Source organism: Pelodiscus sinensis, chromosome 1 (genome assembly GCF_049634645.1).
Source record: "Pelodiscus sinensis isolate JC-2024 chromosome 1, ASM4963464v1, whole genome shotgun sequence".
NCBI lineage: Eukaryota > Metazoa > Chordata > Testudines > Trionychidae > Pelodiscus > Pelodiscus sinensis.
Genome location: NC_134711.1, coordinates 23,800,303 through 23,823,271, shown reverse-complemented (window position 1 = coordinate 23,823,271; position 22,969 = coordinate 23,800,303). Strand labels below are relative to the sequence as shown.

The window sequence follows — 22,969 nt, the reverse complement described above, 5'->3', positions numbered from 1 at the left end:
CAGAAGAAATAATGTGGCAAAGGAAAAGAACACATGGGATTAAGGAATGGAATAGAGGTTCACGTCCTAGGTGATATTTGGGATTCAGCAGAGTTGGTGGAGGTGACAATATCATCTGGGTTCCTCCCTCTAGGTTGGTTTCATCAGGACATTTCACAGAATTAGAATAACAAAGACCTAAGGTCCCAGGAAACATTGGCAGTGGCAACCATAATCATGAATCTTCTCTAGTCACCAATTTTTCTTCCAAAGTCTGTTTCTTTAAGAAACCCCCAAAGGGAGTAATGGGCAGAATAGGCCATTCTTTCATTATTTTGTTCACCGATATCACTAACTTCTGACATGCTACAGTTTGTTCACTGATTTCTGGTTCCACACCTGCCTTACGGCTACTCAACATTCAGTGCTTAAGTTATATCTGTTAACAGCTTTTTGTTTGGACTAATTTGGTCAGTCTGTATTTCACTTTTACTAATTTTTACAAACAAGCTTATGTAACAATCTTATTTGGACTTGTGTTACCTTTTCATATGAAAGCCTTTTCATATCAAAGCATTATGACAGAGCATGTCTCTGTCAACTAACCTACAAAATGGTTTCTGCTCCTGAGCTACTAAGCCACATGAATAGCTCCCACAATATAATCTTTTGTGAGGGTGAAATTCAGTTCCAGAATACAATACCATACAAGAACTCCACAATTCTGAAATACTATATTAAATGCATAAGTGTTGCTGAAGATTGTGTGCAGACCTTTCGCACTGGATTAATGTCACCCTGAATGGTTTTCTTGGGAGGGGAATGGTAAACTAGCAAGAATAAAAGATATACTAAAAGCAAGACATTTCCTGTTGAAATAAGAAGTCTGTTGTTAATACAACTATATTGGGCATTCACTCTCTCAAATCCAAATTCACACAAAGGTTTGTTGAGTGTGGAAAATCATCCAATATATTGTGGTATTTTTTTATGAATTCAGTACGTATATAAATAAAGGATATTTCATGTGAAATTCTCTCAACACAGTATTTGTTTTTTTAGAAAATAGTGAAGAAAACAATGGGATAATAAAAGCGGAAGCATGGATTGAGTTAGTGACCTTCCAGAGTCACCTTTTGAGTCAACAAGGAAAAAACCCTTAATTCATTGATTCAAAGTCCTTTGGTAGTTACTCTTGAATTGTCACACATTTCTCCTGTTTTACATGATTTACCAATAAAACAGGAAAGAGGGGTTGCCTTATTTCCAGGTCTTCCAGGCATTGCAACGCCTGCTAGAGAAACAGGAAATAAACTTTGTCAACCTTCTGAACTTACAGGAGAGAGTGTCAGCTCAGCAAGAGTGGTGGAGAAATTGGATGAATGCATCAAAAACATAGACTATGCCACTAAATGCCTAATATCGTAAATATTCAGGGACACAAATGAAAACCTCTCAGAAGCCAGTAGAGTTTTCATAGTTCAGTATAAGTCACGACAAAGATGTAAGCCTTATAAGGCATTTCAAGACACCCTTTGCTTATTCCACCCTTATAATGGGCCATCTTTGCTTGACAAAGCAACTGCAATTTTTAAATGTGAAACCTTACTGTCTCACAGAATAGAAGAGCTGCCTTATCCTGTTTTTTTAAACCAACTTGCAATGTCAGCCTAAAAAAAGGAAAGCACAAAACTTCCTTTCTCAGTTACAGAGACCATGTTTAAATATTCATTATCCAGGATGTCAAATGGAGCTATACCAACAAAATATACTACCGTTAGCATCCACGTTGTTTGAAGCTATCGTACCTCTATTGCTGCATTTAAAGAATAGGTGCGGCTAAGATTTGCCTCCCCAGCAGCTACCACAGGCTGTACAAGTCTCTTGAGCTCCACAGATACAGAGATGCTGCCTCAGCTGAAACCCTGTTCTTTTGCAAGGTGGAAAAACAAGTCACAAACTCCACTCTCTTTGAGCCCATGTGAATGACATTAGGCTACAGGAACACACTGAACACATGGGCTACGTCTACACTGGCCCCTTTTCCGGAAGGGGCATGTAAATTTCATGAGTCGTAGTAGGGAAATGAGCGGGGGATTTAAATATCCCCCGGGGCATTTAAATAAAAATGTCCGCCGCTTTTTTCCGGCTTTTAAAAAAGCCGGAAAAGAGCGTCTACACTGGCCCCGATCCTCCGGAAAAAGCGCCCTTTTCCGGAGGCTCTTATTCCTACTTTGAAGTAGGAATAAGAGCCTCCGGAAAAGGGCGCTTTTTCCGGAGGATCGGGGCCAGTGTAGACGCTCTTTTCCGGCTTTTTTAAAAGCCGGAAAAAAGCGGCGGACATTTTTATTTAAATGCCCCGGGGGATATTTAAATCCCCCGCTCATTTCCCTACTACGACTCATGAAATTTACATGCCCCTTCCGGAAAAGGGGCCAGTGTAGACGAGCCCACGGTGTGTTTCCCTAAGGCAGGGGTGGCCAACCAGTTATAGACAAAGAGCCAAAATAGCGGTGGATAGAGTGCAAAGAGCCATGTATTATATATTTATTTTTATATATCTATCTATAGATCGATAGATATAGTACACAAAATGTAGTGATAAAAATAACATTACAGAACATTTCAATAAAAACAATAAAAAAGTCTAATTGCTTCAGCCTGGCAAACAATAGCCTTTGAATTTTATTTAAAGAAACACAGTGTAAACCAGGTACATGTTGATTCTTTTTTTGCCCTGGAATTTAAATATGACATCTGTGTTGGCTGCCTTATTCTACAGCCATAAAGACTTTGAGTTTAAGGTGTTTCAGCCCTCCTGCTTTCGAATTAACTTAGTTCGAATTAACGTTTGCCTGCCACGTATAGCCGCAGGCAGCTAGTTCGGACTAGGGGGATTTAAAAATGGCGCCCGGATGGGAAGATGCAAATAAAGCCCGGGATATTTAAATCCTGGGCTTTATTTGCAACTTTGAATGCCTACATTAGCCTCCCGAGTTCAAACTAGGGGGCTAGTATAGACATATCCCTACAGTTTATATAATCATGATCCTCATTACACAGATGGGCACAGGGATCTTGGCTGAACTTGCCCAAAGTTACACATCAAGTCTGTGAAAGAATCAGGAAAATAACTCCCAAATTCTCCTGACTTCTAATCTCATTTTTAAACCACTACATCATCCTTCCTTCCATTGAGCAATGGGAATTTGGCTTGTTCAAATTGTCTTTCTTGTTCCTTATTGAAAGAATGGTAAACCACATTTACAACTGGCATATATTTTATTGTGTACACTATTCAGTAAGGCAGGGGTAGGGAAAAGGGCCACTGCAGGCCAAATCTGGCCCACCAAGTGGGTTGATCCAGCCCATTGATGCCTTGCCACTCCCCCGCCCCCAGGCCAATTAGGGCCTGAGGGCAAGGGGAAGCACTCAAAATTTCCTCCGCTCTGCCAGAAGCATGCAGCACTTTGAAGCGCCATGCGCTCCTTGCAGAGCAGGAGGAGGCTTTGCATGCTCCCATGCCCCCAAGCCCTGACTGGCCTGGGAGCAGGAGGATCACACAAAGTTTCCTCTTCCCTACCCTTGCCCTGCGAGGAGCATGCGGCACTTAGAAGTGCCACACATTCCTAGCAGGACGGGAGAAGGCTTTGCACACTCTCCTGCCCCCAAGCCAATCAGGGCTTGGAGGCATGGGGTGCGCACGCAGTTTCCTCCACCCTGCCCCCACCCTGTGAGGAGTGTGTGGCACTTAGAAGTGCTTTACTGACATTGGAGGTGGGGGAGCACGGGAAGTCTCTTCCCACCGCTAGGGGCATAGGTGCTCAGTTGGAAGGGGCTCTTCTACCCCCAGACCAATCATGGCTGGTGGGTGGGGAAGCCTGAAGCATCCTAGCCCTGCTCTGTCCTTTTGAGGCCCCACCCTTTCCAGTGTGGCCCGGGGACACTTCAGAAATTTTTGAAGTAGCCCCCCAGCAAAAATGTATTGCCCACCGCTGCAGTAAGGGCTCTGTTGTGCCAAATAGATCAAGGACAGTCCACCACCCCACTCAGAGCTGAGAGAGGCAAAGAAAGTATGGTTGCAATCACCGCTATAAAGTGCGTGGCAGTGGCTTGTTAGCTAGCGGGGAAGAGGGAAGAGTTGGAAACTATGGTCCCACCAAATCCCTAAACTTCCTTCTGTATCTTTTGAAGAGGCAAGCCTTGACTAACCCATCCACTTCCTGCTTGCAAGGACTACTCTTATGCCCAGGGACCAATACAGTCATGCTCTATGGCCTCAGTGTTTGCAAGTACAAACATGATGGAGCCCTGAACCTCGGGTTCTAACCAAGGTTTAAATTTTAAATAATAACAATGTATTGATTGCTACCAGAGAACTTCCATGTGAATAGGGTAAATGATGCACAGATACAAACACCACTTTGTGGCACAACATTGTTTTTATTAAAATTGATTTTAATATACTGATAAAAATAGTTACTTAGGGATCCATAATGGTGCATCTGATCGAATGGTTCCATTGGGGCTTTTGTTCCTTTGTTTCAGATCTTAATTTAATAACATCTGGAAGTAATTGTTTTCATAATAATGGGAATTCAGCGTGGTTGTACTTTTAAATAACGTGCTTAAATTATTGTGTTTCTCAAATGTGTATTATAAAGGGGGAATGTGTGATTCTGGAGAAGCCCATGAAAACGATGTCCTACTGTATGCAAAGATAGAAGGCAAGAAAGAACACATAACTCTTGATACACTAACCTATGCTTCTTATAAGGTAGGTGTTTAGACAAAGATAAGCAGACAAGCTACATTTTTAAGACAATTTGACCATGGTGAGTGTGGCTTTCCACCAGGGTAGTCCACCAAGAGCTTTTCAAGCAACTGTCATAAACAGATCATGCTGTTAGAAAGCCCCTGAGCATCAAAATTCAACCACCCACTACTTACTTAGTTCATTTAGTGCTAGGATAATAGACTAAGAAGAAGATATCAGATAAAGAGATTGGAAGCTTATAATTACTATAGTTATTTTTGAGCATAAGAGCAATGCAGGAGCTTGACTGGGAAATGGGAGTGTCAGTAAAGAAGAGGTCTGTGGTGCCCCCATGGTCAGGTAAGCAATAGGCATAGTAGGTTTCTGATGCTAGCACTGCAGTCCGACTCTAACAGCAGATATATCCTTTAGGGGTATGGTGCATTTATTGTCTCAGAAAAAATGGGGCTTTCATATGCAATTTCCAAAGAATTCTCTGTTGGAAAGGCACATCAGAGCAAAGTTCACCCTTGGAGTATGTCTAGACTGCATCCCTCTGTTGGCAGAGGGATGCAGATTAGGCAGGTCGACATTGCAAATGAGGCAGGGATTTAAATATCCCAATTTGCATAAAAATGGCCGCCACGCTTTGCCGACTCAGCACTTTGTCTGCAAAAAGCGACAGTCTAGAGGGGGATCTGTCGAGAAAGAAAGCCTTTTTTGACAGATCCCTTATGCCTCCTGCAAGGAGGTTTACAGGATCTGTTGAAAAAGGCTTTCTTTCTTGACAGATCCCCCTCTAGGCTGCCGCTTTTTGCCGACAAAGTGCTGAGTCGGCAAAATGTGGTGGCCATTTTTATGCAAATCAAGCACGGGATATTTAAATCCCTGCCTCATTTGCAATATCGACCTGCCTAATCTGCATCCCTCTGCTGACAGAGGGATGCAGTCTAGACATATCCCTGGTGTTGTCAAGCTTATCCTACACCAATCAAAATATGAGAAGTCTACATGAAAGTTAAAATTTGAACTGAGTGAATAATGGATTTTTTGGTTTGATGGCAATTGTATGACCTTGCAGTCTCCTTTTTGGTTGTTCAGTGCAACCAGACAGACTCCCTGGAACGATGACTCAGGTATGAGCTCAATAAACAACAAGCAATGTATGTATTACTAGAAAAGGTAATCCACATTTGAGTAATGAGCTTGCTTCTGAATACTGTTTCTGGATTAATGAAAAAGGCTTACTTACTCCAGCAAATTTTTAAATTGAAGTTTTCTAGAGTATTTCTTTGTAAAATCTACAGTACATTATTCAGAAGTACAATTTTTTTTAATTATGTTGGTCAAAGCAGTTACACTCTAATATAATTGGTCATTTTTGATCATACAAAAGTGTTATCTTAAAACAATGCAGACCAGACCAGAATTAAGTATAAAGTCTGCCTATAATCCAGCTCCATTCCTGTTACTGGAAAATACTTTTGCCTTCTCACCCAGATAGCAAGAATAGTCAACCTTCAATTTCTTCTCAGGGTTTCTTCCTGAATTAGAGAGCCTTCCTGCTATGAAAAGCCATATCCTTTAGGGAAAGGGGTTTCAAACTGAGTGCCGAGACCCCTCAGGAGGTCTCGAGATTACTAAATGGTGAGGTTATAGATGTCAACTTCCACCCCAAAACCTATTTTACCTCTAGTATTTATAATGGTGTTAAATATATTAAAAAGTTATTTATAAGGGGTTTGTCATGTGAAAGGGGTCACCAGTACAAAATTTTGAGAACCACTACTTTATGGTCTGTCAGTAATATCCACAGAGCCCTAGCCAGCACAGTAACTCTGATACAATATTCTTATTGTGCTAATAGGAAGATGAAAAGACAGGGATTTTATATATACAGTATTTACATGCACACAATATTTTTTTAAACTAAACTACAGCATGTTTACACATTACTGCATATAGAGAATATTATATTAAAGGTATAGTCTCTTTAAAAGCATTAATAGACTTATCACTTTCTTTTCTTAATACTTACTATTACTATAACTATAAAAGGTCGGGGGAGTTTCAGTTTGCTTACTTCATGTATTTGAAAGCACTCTGTGTTGAGTCTGTTGTGTTGTTTCACTGTAGTCATGTTTCTCCTGGTTTTTTTTGCATGACTACAGGAAAGAACCAACTTTTAAAAAAGGAAATTGTTATTAAATTAATAGGGGGACTTAAAGACAGGGGAAGTATATACAAAGGATTTGACAAGGGTTTTTTTCAAATAGACTACATTTAAAGGTGAAAGTGTCCCTTTAATATATTAAAAGACTAGACCTATTGTTCCAGACACATGAGTTAAATTTCATCAAAAGGACATTTCCTTCTATTTCAACCAAAATATCCTCTCCAAATTTGCCAATGTACTCATACTGTTTCTATTTAAACCAGCAGTGCAAATGCACTTCCATTGCATTTGCCAATATGTACTGGAAGAGATGAGAGGCAATGTCCTTCTGTAATGCACCATCACTGCTAAACAATCAAGCTTAATTAGTATTTTTCAGAACAAAGAAAACATGGTCTCTTCAAGGTGTTTGCAGACAAATAGCCTGATTATTGTAGGTGCTGAGCACCTCTGATTCCCAGTGCAATGATGGCCATGTAGTGAGCTGAATTAATTTTTGTCTGGGTTCTTTTGTGGTTAATTTGTTAGTCACCATGAAAGAAGCCGGGTGGATAATGGGCTAGGTTTTGGCCCCTTTGACGTTATTGCTGCCATTTTGTAAACAATACTTTTCTGTGTCATTTTTAATATAAATCTCATTATTTGATTTCTGTTGAAGGTTCCATCTTTGGCTTCTGTTGTCATTAGTCCAGAGCTGCAAACTCCTGCAACTAAGTTCTGTCTTAAGCAAAAGAATCATCAAGAGCATAACAGGAATGTCTGGGCTGTTGATTATTTCCATGTCCTGCCAGTACTCCCCTCCACCATAACTCACATGATCCAGTTTTCCATTAATCTGGGCTGTGGAACTCATCAACCTGGTAACAGGTAAAAGAGGCTAAATTTATCTTGCAACTAACCTGCTTTCTTATACTTTTTCTATTATAGCATCTATAAAATAAATTGGATATTTTTTTCAGAAAGAAGGCATTTAAAAACAAATGTAAACAAGTTTGAGGATTGTATGCAGTATCTCACCTGCCACCAGACCATTCATCTTCTCACTGAAGCCAGCAGAGGGGGGTAGTTATTGACTTCAGGAGAAAGGATGATCATTTGGTTGAGGCACTGGACTGGTTCTCAGGAGATGTGTGGTTGTTTCCAGACCCTGAAGTAGACACCTTGTGTGACTATGGTCAAATCACTTAGGTCCTGATCCTGTACCAATTGTACAGGAAATGGCAATGCTCTCATTGACTTCACTGGACATAGAGTGAAGGCTCAGTTTCTATTTTGCACAGTGGACATAGAGCTTTGCACAGATACAAATTGGTATCCACATATGCATCTGCAAAAATGATCTGCGGATATCTGCATCCACACCTGCAGATGTGGATACTGTGGATATAAAGCAGATATATGCAAAGTTGTAGGTTTCTAGACACAAAATTTGTATCCACATCTGTATCTCCAAAATGACCCGTGGATATCTCAATCCATATCCATTAATGTGGATACCCGCAGATATAAAGCAGATTTGCAGGACTCTAATTATTATCTCCCTAACTCACTGGTCATATCATGCTGCTCTTATTCTGGTAATATTTTGACACAACTTTCAGTGATACTAATGGGACTTGTTGCTGAACTAAACATTAGGGACTACAGAATTTGGCTGTTCATGCTGTGTTGGATAAAGGTTGTAGTTGCCAGCAAGAACCTTCTTGTATCTTATAAAAAGAAATGTTAGCATGTCATGGATTTTTCAAGGGATCCAAGTGTGGAAAAAAATAGTTTCCAAAATAGGCTTGTATACACTCTGTGCTGAAAAAGAAGTGTAAGCAAGGCCCAGCCCCACTTACTAACCTTCCATTGATTATTGCTGCCAATAGCACAAATAACTCATGCTGGAATGGTGCAAAGAGTTCATTGTCAAGTCAGAGCTGTGTGGGAATGAACATGAGCACCTGACATCTGGACCTAACTCTAGAACATTCCGCTTTGGCGTTTCTTCTAGAACAGTGTTTCTTAAACTTTTTAAGACAGAGGAACACCAAGCCGGGGAAAAGTTATTGAGCAAAAGAGGGCAGCCATTTTGAACTCTGTTCTTCTCCGCGGCACACCTCCGACTGCCTCTCAGCACACCGGTGTGCCACGGAACACAGTTTAAGAAACACTGTTCTAGAGCACTGCAAAGAGATTTCTCCTGGAACTCAGGAGAGGAACTTGGGTAGAGAAAGGAGGTCAATTGATACTCCATGTTTTCACTGCTTTGGGTGGATTTTCTTGTGGTCATCTACATGCAATGATTGCCAGAATTTGTCCTATCATGTTTAATGGATTATATTAGCAGATGTAAGTCTTTTAATCATATGTGCCCAGCAATTTGCAAACTAAATTTAAAATGATTTGTTAAATGAAAGTTTTCTTTTCAAAACAACCCTATTTATTATATCATCTGTATTATACATTTTCTAGTGGAATTTTTGTAGGACTTTTTATGTTTTCAGATTAATTTTCTTACCATTTACAGAGCATTTCTAAGATAGGAGTGAGCTCCTTTGCAACAAAAGAAACATTATGTCTCCTGCATAAGCCTGCATTTCACAAATAATTTGGAAATGCAGATCTATAGGCCTACAGTATTATTCATAATGTTTTCATTATTGGGAATGCAAGAGAATATGTTCTGTGGATACAACTTTCCAAAATATCAGTATAGGCAAATCTGAAATGAATTTGTTGAAACCTCATCAACCATTTTAATATATGTTTTTAATAACCTGGCAGTTATGTAGAAAGTTATTCTTTATATAAAATCATAGTCTCAGTATATTCTGAAATAGAAAAGTCATGGTCCAAAAAAGTGGTGTCAGGATGATGAAATGTAACTTTTTTAATCCTTCATTTGTGTTATTTAAAATGGAGTGTTAGAAGCAAATTATACTTAGTAAATTACTCTACAAAATAAGTTGCAATGCAAGGTGGGGGGCATCAGGAACTTCAAGGGAACTGAAGTCCTCAGTGAACAGTTGGGGGAAAATTACAAAAAAATGGCACTGCATCGCAGGGGATCATCTAACTCAGGGGATCAACTAGCTTTCAGATGGTGGGCCATCCCCAACCAGAATAATTGTGCAATCCAGCCTGTCAGGACTCCTGCACCAGACTGTGCAATTGCTCCGGTAGGGGATGGCCTATGGGACAGGAGTTTGAGATCCCTGGACTAGATGATTTACAAAGCCACAAGTGGCTCCTTAACATGCATACTGCAGCTCTTTGCAGCAAATGATATTAAAATACTATATGATTTAATTATTAACCCATGTAAGTTATTAACCAATCAGTATGCTTTTATTATGATATTAACCAACAGTAGAATGTGTGGTCAGTCATTTTGCTGATATCTATATCTGCATAATAGCAAATGAAACAATGAATTTACATTACTGTGTCTCCTTTGGGTAATGTAGATCTCTAATTTGGCTCACTAATCTAATGGGTTTTCTCCTTGTCTGATTTCCATCAGTCTGTGTTCACTAGTATATTTTGACTGCTATATATAGATTTGGTGATAGCCATAAACTGTGTGTGGATATGGTTGGATAGGATAACTATTATAGAGTGATAAGGAAAAAGGAGCATTAGGTGGATGACTAATATGGTCTCTCTTGTCTTCTAAACACACTTTGGCTGTGTCTACACTGGCATGAATTTCCGGAAATGCTTAAAACGGAATACTATTCCGTTTTCAGTTTTTCCGGAAAAGGAGCATCTACATTGGCAGGCTGCTTTTCCGGAAAAGCCCTTTTTCCAGAAAAGCATCTGTGGCCAATGTAGACGCGCTTTTCCGGAAAAGAGCCCCGATTGCCATTTTCGCGATTGGGGCTTTTTTCTGGAAAAGACTACTGGGCTGTCTACACTGGCCCTTTTCCGGAACAGTGTTCCGGAATAAGGACTTATGCCCAAGCGGGAGCAGAATAGTTTTTCCGGAATAGAGGCTGATTTTGTACAGTAGAGCATCGTTGCTTTTCCGGAAATTCAAGGGCCAGTGTAGACAGCTCGCAGCTTATTCCAGAAAAGCGGCTGATTTTCCGGAATAAGTGGCCCAGTGTAGACACAGCCCCCCAGTATTAGTGATTTACTGTAGTAGAGGCCTTACCTACACCTGATATTTAAAAAAAGTAGAAGTAAGATTAGTCTCTTCAACAGTTAAACAACTTATTGGTGTTACTCCAACCTTTAAGGCTACTGCCAGTATGCTAGAGCAGTGTAGCCTCAGGTGGGGAAGGAGGAACAGGCCAAAGACAAGGGATTTACTCAACAGGAGCATAGTTGAAATATCCCAATACTTGATGAAGGCATGTGTGTGTCTTCCAGAGTTGTATGGACCCATTCTTTCCTCTGACAGGTTGGCCTGCTATATAGCTAGTATCCACAGCCTGATGTAGAATGTATGGATTGGAAAGTCCTGGATATTTTGAGCTATATACGGTGTTATGTAGCTTCCTAACCAAAGCAGCTATTTTATGCTAAAATATTTCAGCAGTGCTATGCTGTGTTACATGCTCATGTAATCCACACAGCTTGTGGGTGTTATGTACTGTTCACTGACCACTTACAAAGAGGAAGAGTCTGCTCTACAGCCTTACCTGAGAGCCAGCTGGCTTTTAGCTCAAGCAGTAGAGGCTCATGCACTAAGCTCCAGAGGTACCAGGACCAGTTCTGCCTGCTGGCATTACACTTGGGCAGTTAATTGCTTGGCTTTGAGTGAAGGAAAGATACATAGCATAACTCATTTACTTTCTCAATCTAGTAATACTCCCAAGGAAATAATTAATAGAATCTATTAGCAGTCAGATCAGTCAGTCTCCCCTGTCTAGTATTTTTCTTCAGTACTGCACTTTGACTGGTTCTACTCCTAGGGGTAGACATGTAATACTCCTAGGGGAATTCTGCACCAAAAATATTAAAATGCGGTGCTAAAATAATACATATTCTGCACATAATGTTTTACAATTCTGCAAAATTCTGCAAATTTTATTTGTCAAAAATAATATTGCATAACAACACCAGTTTCAGTTATTTTGGTAATTTATTTCAAAATGCCTGTCAGCCAGTGTGTGTGTAACAAAACAGACACATACACAAATTCCCTCAGAAGTAGAGAGTGAAAGAAATCCCTATGACAACTTAGTTGCTGTTTCTTGGCCCCCTCCCATTCAGAGCCCACCCCATCCAGTACACCCAAACATCCTGCCCTCCAGAGCTTAGCCACAACCCTCCCAGCCCAGACACCTCCTCCCAATCCCATCCAAAGGACATCCCGGGCCAGACACCTAAACTAGACTTCCCCACAGTCTAGCCATATCCACCCCAGTCCAGACATCCAACCCCTACTCCTCAGAGCCCAGGGATCTAGATGGGGAAACAACCTGATGCTCACTCCCAGGCTTGTATGGAGTTTCCTGTGCACCACCCTGTCATTCCTTCAGGGCATGCTGGGAACTGCAGCTGCCAACAACCTGCTAGCTCCCTCCCCCTTCTTCTGGGAATGTCTTCTATGTGCAAACAGAAGCCCCTAGTGGCAGCCAGTGGCATTGAAGCCCATTTCTAAAGTGAAAAGGAAATTCTGTTCAAAAAAATTAATTGTTTGCAAAATTCTGAATTGCATAGTGGTACAGAATTCCCCCAGAAATAATGTAAGTGTGACATTAATCCCATTTAAATACAACATAAAAATAAACTGTAATGACTAAGTAGGGACTGCAATAATTGCTTTCACCTCTGTAAGTTCTTATATGGGTTACATGTGAGTGTATTTAAACTACTGAGCTTGCTTCATGTTTGAATTTCCAGAGTTTTGCCCTCAAAGGCATTTCATACTTCAATACTGAAGATATCAATTATTTAGAAGCCAATGAGTTTTAAGGCTTTAGTATATTGGTGCTACAAATGTTGATGTACATACATTTCATCTGTTTGCTTGTATTATTAGTGTCTACTTGGAGTTTTCAACCAATCATGGCCGTTCCTGGTCCTTACTTCACACTGAGTGCTTGCCTGAGATATGTGCCGGATCTCACCTTCCTCACAGCACCATCTACTCCTCTGAAAACTACAGTGGGTAAGAGAGTTCTATGCAAAACTAGCTGAGATTCGAGACTACAAAAGGTAGTAAATTCTTTGTGAGACTAGAAAGCAGTGAAGAAAGTGTCCCTGTGCAAGCTTTCATATCTGACTGATCAGGGACAACAAAGAGCTGATTTTTCTGGCTTCCCTTTTTTATTTTATTTTTTTGCTTAATAGTATTCTTTTTTTGATGCTACAGGCCAAAAATACATGCATACATGCACAAAATGAGGCAAAATTGACTTGAGTTTTTGTTTTGATTAAGAGATTAAATTATAATAACAAAGGACTCTTCCACCTACAGCCATGTTTTACATGATTCACATCTTTACTGATTTGGAAAATAAGACCTTTGGAATACAACAGAATACCTCTGGATTTCACTAACCAAAAATTATGATTGTAAATATTTGTTTGTAAAATGGCATATTGAGGTTCAGAAAGAAAACAAATAACCATTGCCTGGGTGCAAGGAATTATTTATGCATTAATGTAACAGAAAAAGAATAAAGGGCCAGATCTTATTCCTAGTTAAGAATGTTTGATGCTACTCAGGCAGGTCACTGTGGGTGTAAGTGGCCATCTATGGATTCTCCTTGCCTAAGGCAATCCCATGATGGCATAGAGTTGACATAACTGCCTATATCCCACCTTCCATGCAGCCCCCAGAATAATGGACAAGTAAGAGGCATTGCCAGGGAAGAGAACATAGTGGAATATTGCTGCATAGTGTAGGAAGTGTAGCAGTACTTTGACGGCCATTTCAATGGACCACAACTTACAGCAGACATGAGATGCTCAGATAATTCCAAGGATGGCAACCATACAACTACATGGACAGGTAGAAGTGGCACTAGCGGCCAGAGCCATCCCTTGCCTGCCCTCCCACCCAAGGATTTGGTGGCTGTAGAAGTGGCAAATAGCAACCTATATATCCCCTCTTCAAGTCCTGCTGCAAATGGAGCTCAGGCAGATCCAAAGGCTTAACTCTGTATGTAGCTTTGGAGAAGTCCACTGTCAGGGAAAAGTTCATTATACTAAGCAGTTCAAAGGCAGTGTTAACTTTGGTCATTTGAATAGAAAAAACAGCATAGTTTGTTTGCTTCATTTTAAATGCTTTAAATAAAATATAGTGTAATGTACTAAAATACCATGGGCCAAATTCTTCTTTGGGGAGCTGTGGAGTGGGAAAGTGATTGGGGCACTAGCCTGGGACATGGAAAACCTGGATTCACGTCTCTAATTCGCAGCCTTCCTATGTCACCTGTCTCAGATCAGAGGTTTTTTTTTCTTCAGGGACAAATATTTAATATTGGCATCTTCAATCTATCAGAGAAAGATACAACACAAATCAAAAAATAAAAGTTGAAGCTAGTCAGTTTCAAACTAGAAATAAGGCGTACATTTTCCATTGTGAAAGTAATTAACCATTGAAACAAATTATTAGAGTTATGATGGATTCTCCACGACTAGATGATCATAGTGGTTCCATCTGGCCTTTTAATCTATGAATCTTTCACTCACAAAATCTGAAACTGTAGTAACTGAATTGATTTAGGCCCATAAGTATAAAGTTCCTAAAACTCGTCTGTGTAAAATAAATGTGTTAGCAATGTATATAAATATTTAACAACTACCATTTAAAAATGTGTAAATTTCTGTATGAAATGTGTTTCAGGTGGAACCGAATAACTATTCCTCTTCCCAGTGCATCATTAACTAGAAACACCAGGATTCGCTGGAGACAAACTGGACCAATCCATGGAAATATGTGGGCGATTGATAATAGTTAGTACTCATATCTCTTATCATCATATACCATTTAAGTAAAACTTCCATTTGCAGTTCCCAGTAGACACATATTTCCCAATGTCATAAAGTTGGAATTTACAGATTGTTAAACATCCATCTTATGTGTACTTGTTCACCAGTTCTTCAGGGAACTAGAGAGGAATTATGTAATCTGACAAAGAAGTGGAATCAGAAGATAAAATGATGTATTGAGGTGCAGCAGGCAAAATGTAGATTATCTTATTTTTTTTTAATTGAAAGCATTCCACAAGTAGAATATTCATGATGAGGCGCTAATATAACATTTCCTTTGACTGCTTGGATCCAGTTAACATAAATTGGTACTACACGGTGCTATTAAGAATGTGTACTGTACTTCCCTAACTAACAACTGCAACATCTGGGATATATTGTACTATTATTATATTATATAGACACAGAATGCTTTGATATAGAAACACTGCTATCAGTACACAGATGACAGACAGCTTTTGCGCTGTGTACAGTATTTCATACTGAGAAGTATTTTCAGGGATAATAGATTTCTCTGTTTCCATCTTAGAGACTTATTTTTACCTAAATTATTTTCTAATACCTATAAATACATCTTTGTTTTTTTTAAAAAAATAGCACATTTGTTGTGAAAAATCAAGGCAACAATAGGAGTCTTACACTGAGTCACATGGTTATAAATCTTACAATCATGGAAAGGCAGTCTCAGTCAGGATAGGAATATTTAAAACATAAACAAGTACTTTGTGAATGCAAGATTTGTATATCATGGATTTATACCTCATATACAATGCTAATTGTATATAAGGCGGGTACTGAGAGGGTCACAGCTAATGAAAAGAAAGTTCTACAAACCAAGGTGATGATATATTTGTGGAGCATAGGAATTTGTTCTACTAGGTATGTAGATAAAATTGCATTATATTATTAATACCTATTTGACAATGTGAAACTTCTGGTTAAATTGTGGGGTGCCACAATTCCTAAGACACTTTGACGCAATGTTAGGGAATGGCAAGAAACAGCACATTTTAATTTTAATTTTAAACAAGCTTGCAATATCATCATATTTTACATTTTACAAAAAACCCTTTGGCATTTTGAAGAAAGAAAAGCCTTTTGAAACTGCCAAGATATTAAAACAATAAAAAAAGATGAGCTAATTAAGTTATTAATTTCCATCACTTTTTGGTAATGCTATTTCCTTATTCCCATTAGTATGATTTAGTATCATCTCAATATTCCCAAGGCAGTATTAATTCTTGTGTATGAATATAGTGACATTATGTCAAAAATGAAGGGTAAGTGCATGGATATATACACGACATGTGAAAAAACATGTCTATGAAAGGTGTATTACTGGATAAAGAAATGCAAAATGTAGCTCTCAGTGCAAACTTTTGGAAATAACAGAATGCAAATCCACAGTAATTTTACAATCGGAAGAAAAATATCAGGGTTTGAATTGTGAATTCAAAAATATCGTTATTATTCCTCAGTAGTACTTCATAGGGATTTTTTCTTCTTTTAAAAAATGTCCTTGTTTGTTTTCTTTTCTACACCCACCATGTGTGGCCAGTTAGTCTACACTGGTTGATCTTTGACAACTGCTAGATCCTGTAAAATCTTTACCACCTCTTTATTCTCTAAAGCACTTTCAAATTGGTGGGTCATAGTTTTGCATGTTTCATTTAAATCCATACTTGCCACAGAAGCTCCAATTCAGACAGTTGGCAACCGCACTACAGCTCTTCATATATTCTCTCGTAGTCAGGCTCCTGCAAGTGCTCAACCCAAGATTCACCATCTCATCCTTTTCAGAGCACATTCTGCAGCTCAGGAAGCCATCTGTTGCCCAGTTTTGTTTAGAATGTAATCAACCCTAAAGGACTGTTCTTGTGTGGTCACAATGAGGCTGTCTGTCTCCCTTTTGAGGTATCCTTCTCCAAGCCATGAGCTTGTGAAACTTTGATCACTAATGCGTTTAATATCTCTCCATTGCTGTCCATGGATTGATTTCTGTGTATATCTTTCTTAGACTTTATTTGGTGATTTGTTTTCTCTTTTTTTAGGCTGTCTTGGGCTGGGATGCATGCTTGTCCATCACTTGATATTGTGACCACACAATCTTCTATTCTGGCTGACTCCTCATATTTTTGGATGTTATAGTCTTCATTGTCAATTGCTTCCTAAACAGATGGCAGCACTATTCTTCCATCATATTGTCAAATGTACATCCCGGCTGTGTCTTGATTGATATTTGTCATTCTATGCCGCTTCAGGAGCTTTCTTCTTTGTATGGCAAATTTTTCTTCTCTTAATTCCATGTGTTCATTCCAGCAGGGTGCCATAATACAGGTCTCATTGTCATATTAGTGGTTCAGATCAAATGCCTTGGGATGATTTGTGTCCTTAGATTAGTTCTAATTCAGCTGTAATACTGTTTTCCCATTTTTCCTTTTACTTCCTTATGTTGTAAATCTGTCAGTTCCATGATTCTAAGGCAAGGGTAGTCAACTATTTTTTATCAAGGTCCAAATTTCTTGGTCAAATACAGACTCTAAAGAAAATAATAGGAGAAGGAGGAGAAGTAGGAGGATTAGTTGTAAATAAAAGAGTTTGGGGTCCAGTCAAAAGAATATGATACTCGGGATTTGGCCCACAAACTACCCCTGTGTAAGATACATTTTGGGCTATGCTGAGATTTTAGATAGTACCTCCATTACTTGTATTGCATCGATTTGTCCTTCTTTACAGAAGCCAATGCACATTTAGCCAAGCTAGCCCATAGCTTTACATCTTCACCAAACTTTTCTACACATATTATCACTTTCTGTATCTCCTTTTGTGACCATGCATGTAGTTTCAAAACATATATGTACCACAAATGGTAATGCTGTTGCTCTTTGCTGGTTTGATAACCAGAATTTATCTCATGCTGCGTCCATGTCATTTATCTCATGCTGCTACCATGAACAGCACTGGTGATAAGGAATCCCCATGAAAATTTCCTCTTTTAATTTGGACCTCATCAATGAGAGTCCCTTTCAGGTAGAGTTGAATTTTCACAATAACTAGAGATTGCTGCAGAGAGGAAATCATTCTTGGATGTACTTTGTGCATTTTCAGTGTCTCAAGGATCCACAAATATAAGGGTCCACAAATATAAGGGTATGTCTACACTACAGCGTTATTTTGAAATATCTTATTTCGAAATAGTTAATTCGAAATAAGTTATTTTGAAATAATGCGTCTACACACAAAATGCATTTCGAAATAGCATTTTTCTGTTTCGATATAGCATGTCCACACTGAGTGGACACCGAATCACATTTAAGGCCAGCCGGATTCAGGTCCGGCAGGGCATTAGGTCAGGAGATACTTTGTGTGTCTGCTGCCTGAGGCTATCTGAGGCCTGTGCTTAAAGGGATCCCCCCTCCCGGGCAGCCGGTTCTCAGCTTTCCCTGCTTGCTTGCCTACCTTGATGAGGAACAGCAAAGCATCTTGTTTCTGCGTGCTCTGGTTGCCTTCACTCGGGACACCACAGCACTCTGCAACATGGAGCCAGAGCTGCCCCTGGGCACTCTGGTGCTTCTCGTAGATGTGTTGCTGCGAGCCTGGCTGCACTTTCTTCAGGCTGCCATCCAGGAGGTCCATTGGGGGGCTGTCAGTATCCAGGAGGCCCTGTGGGAGAGCTTCCACCCTGAGGAGCACTAAGAGCCTCCCTGGTCTGCCCCACTGGGCACTTGTGCCTCATTCCTCCCTCATGTCCTTCCACTTACCCCTCCGTAACTCCCCTTCCTGATGTCAAATAAAATACATGTATTTTCATGAACACAAACTCTCTTTATTTAACAAAACTGGGGTGGGGATGTGTGACAGGGTGAGGCAGCCCCGCACTGAACCTATAGGGCCTAACCAGGATTACCTGGCTGCAGAGGCCCTTCCCCCGCAGCTCTACCGAGCATGCCCGGGCTGTAGCTCCACTATAAAAGCCTGGGGAAGGACTCAGTCTGGGGAGACAGCTGGAGGAGAAGGACCTGTGAAGGGGGCTCTGGCACAGCTGTCATTGGAGGAGAAACAGTAAATCCGAACTAAGCACTTAGTTCGGATTAACTTAAATCCGAACTAAGCACTTAGTTCGGATTAACTTTATACTGCCGCATGTAACCACGGGCAGTTCGTTCGGACTACAGGGGATTTAAAAATGGTGGCCGGATGGGAACATGCAAATAAAGCCTGGGATATTTAAATTCCAGGCTTCATTTGCAACCCCGGTTCCCTGATTTGCCTACCTAGCTCGAGTTAACGAGCTAGTGTAGACATACCCCAGGAGAGGCCGGAGGGGATGCGGAGATGAGCTGCTGTGACCCAGGGACTGCTTGCCGAGGAGACGCCGGCTCGCAGGCCACAGCAAGCTGGGCGAGTACAGGGAACCCCAGGGAACCAGGTAGGAAGTGGTCCAGGGCAGGATCGGGAACCGCACCTCCTGCCCCGAGAACCTCGGCGTATTTCGGCCAGATTGCCCCGCCGAGGGAGTGTCCCGCTACCTGGTCACTCGCAGGGCCCTGGGCCAGGACCCGGTGGAGTAGAGTGGGCCCAGGTCCCCCTACTTGGGGTGCATCCCCGCTACAACCCTAAACTGTGTTTGGACTCAGGCCAGAGGGCCTTGGCCTTGTCTTAAAGGGCTAGATTTAAACCATGTTGTGGACTCAGGCCAGAGGGCTGTGGCCTTGCCTAAAAGGGCCGGACTTAAACAGTGTTTTGGACTCAGGCTGGAGGGCCTTGGCCTTGTCTTAAAGGGCCAGATTTAAACCATGTTGTGGACTCAGGCCAGAGGGCTGTGGCCTTGCCTAAAAGGGCCGGACTTGGACTGTGCTTCGGACTCAGCCAGAGGGCCTTGTCCATGTCTTAAAGGGCCAGAGTTAAATGGTGCTGCGGACTCAGGCTGGAGGGCCTCGGCCTTGCCAAAAAGTGCTGGACTTGGACTGTGCTTCAGACTCAGGCCGGAGGGCCTTGTCCATGTCTTAAAGGGCCAGAGTTAAATGGTGCTGCGGACTCAGGCTGGAGGGCCTCGGCCTTGCCAAAAAGTGCTGGACTTGGACTGTGCTTCAGACTCAGGCCGGAGGGCCTTGGACTTAAGAGGGTAGGCGGGAGGGACTCGCCACACGATGAAACTCTGGTGAAACTGGGGAAAGGAGGTGGGAGAGGGGAGAACAGAGGATTGGAGAGGAGAGGGGTAAACCTGGGAGGAGGGAGCTGGAAAGGGGAAGCAAGGGGAAGAAAGAGGAGGGGAAACTCAGGGCTCAGGGTTGGGGGGTCTCGCCGGACCAACTTGATTTTCATGCAAACCTGCTCCTGGGTTCGCATGTGTCCTTTGGTGGCAAGACTGGCAGCTATTCTGCCATAGATGGCCGCGTTCCTCCATCTAGTGCGGAGTTCATGGACGTTGGGGGCATCCCCCCAAACCTGAATAAGGTCCATGATTTCCATCCTGGACCAGGAAGGCGCCCACCTTCTCCAGGCCCTGGTAGGCTTCTGGGAGCTGGCAGACTGTTCCTGGGGAGCGGTGGAGGGCTGGCTGCCAGTGGCTTGCTGGCTCATATTTTGGGGCCACTGGGTCAGGGGAAGTGACTACTGGCTCTGGGCTGGCAGGCTTGGAGCTGGCACAGGCACTGTGGCCAGAGTCAACCCCTTTAAGGGCTCCGGGGAGGGGTAAGGGAGAGGAGTGTTCTTGGTTGAGGCTGGAGTGGCCACAAGGGCACCCTGGGAAGGCTGGAATCCCCCTATTTCGATATAAGTGTCTACACAGCACTTATTTTGAAATAGCAATTTCAAATTTGGCATTATTCCTCATAGAATGAGGTTTACCAAATTCAAAATAAGTGCTCCGCTATTTCGCATTAATTTTGAAATAGCGGTTTGGTTGTGTAGATGCTAGTAAAGTTATTTTGAAATAACGGCTGTTATTTCAAAATAACTTTGCTGTGTTGACGTACCCTAAGAGACTGACATATGCTTTTTGGGAGGCTCCCTGTGCTGTCAATAAATGTTTCTTTTTGTTTGTTTTGTATATTCTGGGATCCTCCTGTTCAGCCTGAGGTTGTCTTTTGTCTCTTTCATGTTTCCTGTTCAGCCTTTCTGCTCAGGGCGCAGCATTCATTTGTGAGCTAGAACCATCCAGATCTTTTTTGGCAGAATTGCTGTTAGATGTTTTCCACTATGTTTTACTTGGTTAACATGCAATCAGTGTATAACACATAGGATTATTGCGGCTTTCTTTCTTTTTAGTCTGAGGACAGTTCTCTGTAGTGCAGGCCTGGGCAAAATAGGGCTGGTGGGCTGGCCCATAGATGCAGCAGAGAGCCTCAGGCAGACTCCCTGTTTGCCCCACCCCCTTCTGTATGCCACTCAAAAAAGTGTCTGCTAAGCCATTTGTGTTTCACAGCTATGGGGGGGAAGAAGGCTTCGTGTGCTGTCTCTGCCCCAGCACAATCCCGTTGGCCAGTTTATTCAAACAAGAAGTGTGCAAAGCACCACTCCTCCCTCCCCTCCAGCTCTCATTCACAGACTCTCATGGCCTCTGAAGCCTGTGCCAGGGCGGGGCAGGCAGGGAGCTGGCCTGAGAATCATGCTAGGCTGCTGGTTGGGAATCATCCAGGTAAGTCTGCAAGTCACAGCCTGCCTCTGCCAACCTAACCCCTGCCTCCCCACTGTCCCCCTTCTGCCTCTCTATCCCATATAAGTTAAAACCTCTGCCCACCTCCTGCATCCATATCCTCTCCCAGATCCTGCCTCCCAATCCCTTGCCCTAGGTCACAACCCAAACCTCTGCTCCCCCTACTGCACCCCAGTCTCCATCCCCAGGTCACAGCCTCCTCCTGACTTAAGTCACAACCCAAACCCCAGCACTCCAAACCCTTACCCCAGGTCACAACCCCATCCTGCCATAGATCACAGCCCAAGCCCTTGTACTGCCTCCTGAACCCCAGTCCCATGCCCCAAGTCATAACTTCCTCTTTTATCCAAACTCCCTCCCAGACCCCACATGCCCTTCTCACCACAATACCTTATCACAAGCTCCCTTCTGCACTCTACCTCCACACCAGACCTCCTCCATTAATATCATGGAAGAGTGCAGTCCTTGACCACTTTCCAAAATCTTGGAGTAGCCCCCATCAAAAATTATTAATGTAGTGTAGGGCTCAGTAATGCAGAGTGTATGCAGGTCAGACCCCCCCCACTGGGACTTTTACCTTTGTAGGGATTACAGAATTAAGACACTATTAAGTGTAAATTTCCTATTTAATAATTGCCCTTGATACTCTTAGGCTAGAAATAGAAAAAGAATATAGATGGTGCCAGTGTTCTTAGCACATCTTCTATTATGTTTCCCCAAATCATTGCATTTTTCTGTTCTGTAAGACCAGGAATAAAAAATATATTAAATGATTAAAGGTGAAGTCCTGCCCCTGTTGAGGTCAATGGCAAAATCCTACTGACTTCGTAGTGTCAGAATTTCACCATAAATCCATTAAACTATATTTATTTTAGAACAAAATATGCGAATCAATAGTTGTGCAATAAAAGTAGTTCTGTCAAAGGATTTTAAACATTGAGCACTGTAGTATACAGGCAAATTTATCAGCTACCCACTAAGCATCCCATACCCATCAATTGAAGTCTTTCCTTTGGCATCAATGGACTTTGTATCTGGCCTGAAGAGCCTGGTCTCTGAAGGTGGTGAATGCTCTTAGCTTGAGTATGTGTCAGGGGAATTGAAGACATTCCGTGCTCAGTAGGCTTGGACTCAAATATGTTTACAAATCACTCACATTCACATCTCAACTGGCCAATTAAAAATTGTGAGATCGAGAGAGTGAAAAATTTCAGAGATTCAACAAACTGATCTTTTAGCTCTCCAGACCTTTTTTCAAGCATTCACACACAAAATCCAGAGTTTGGCCGTCTTTAGGAAATGCTGCAGACCTTCAACTTTGATCAAGCTTTTCTAATACGGTAAGGATGACATTATCAGCACTGCAGAGTTAGGCCAAATAAATGAATCAAACAGATAACATAACACTGTCTGGACCCACATGCTCAACAAAATGTTGGTTACATTTTTTTGTGACATAATAATA

The 22,969-nt window shown here is 41.6% G+C and overlaps 1 protein-coding gene across 2 annotated transcripts in view; it reads left to right on the top strand.

The window, feature by feature from the left end:
* Window positions 1-22,969, top strand: part of RELN (reelin) — a 491,382-nt gene that overhangs the window by 308,086 nt on the left and 160,327 nt on the right. For both annotated transcript variants that reach the window (XM_006137543.3, XM_075926876.1), the window contains 4 exons: window positions 4,644-4,756; window positions 7,570-7,778; window positions 12,889-13,017; window positions 14,701-14,810. In XM_006137543.3, coding sequence (XP_006137605.2) covers window positions 4,644-4,756; window positions 7,570-7,778; window positions 12,889-13,017; window positions 14,701-14,810 — 561 coding nt within the window. The remainder of the gene's footprint in view (window positions 1-4,643; window positions 4,757-7,569; window positions 7,779-12,888; window positions 13,018-14,700; window positions 14,811-22,969) is intronic.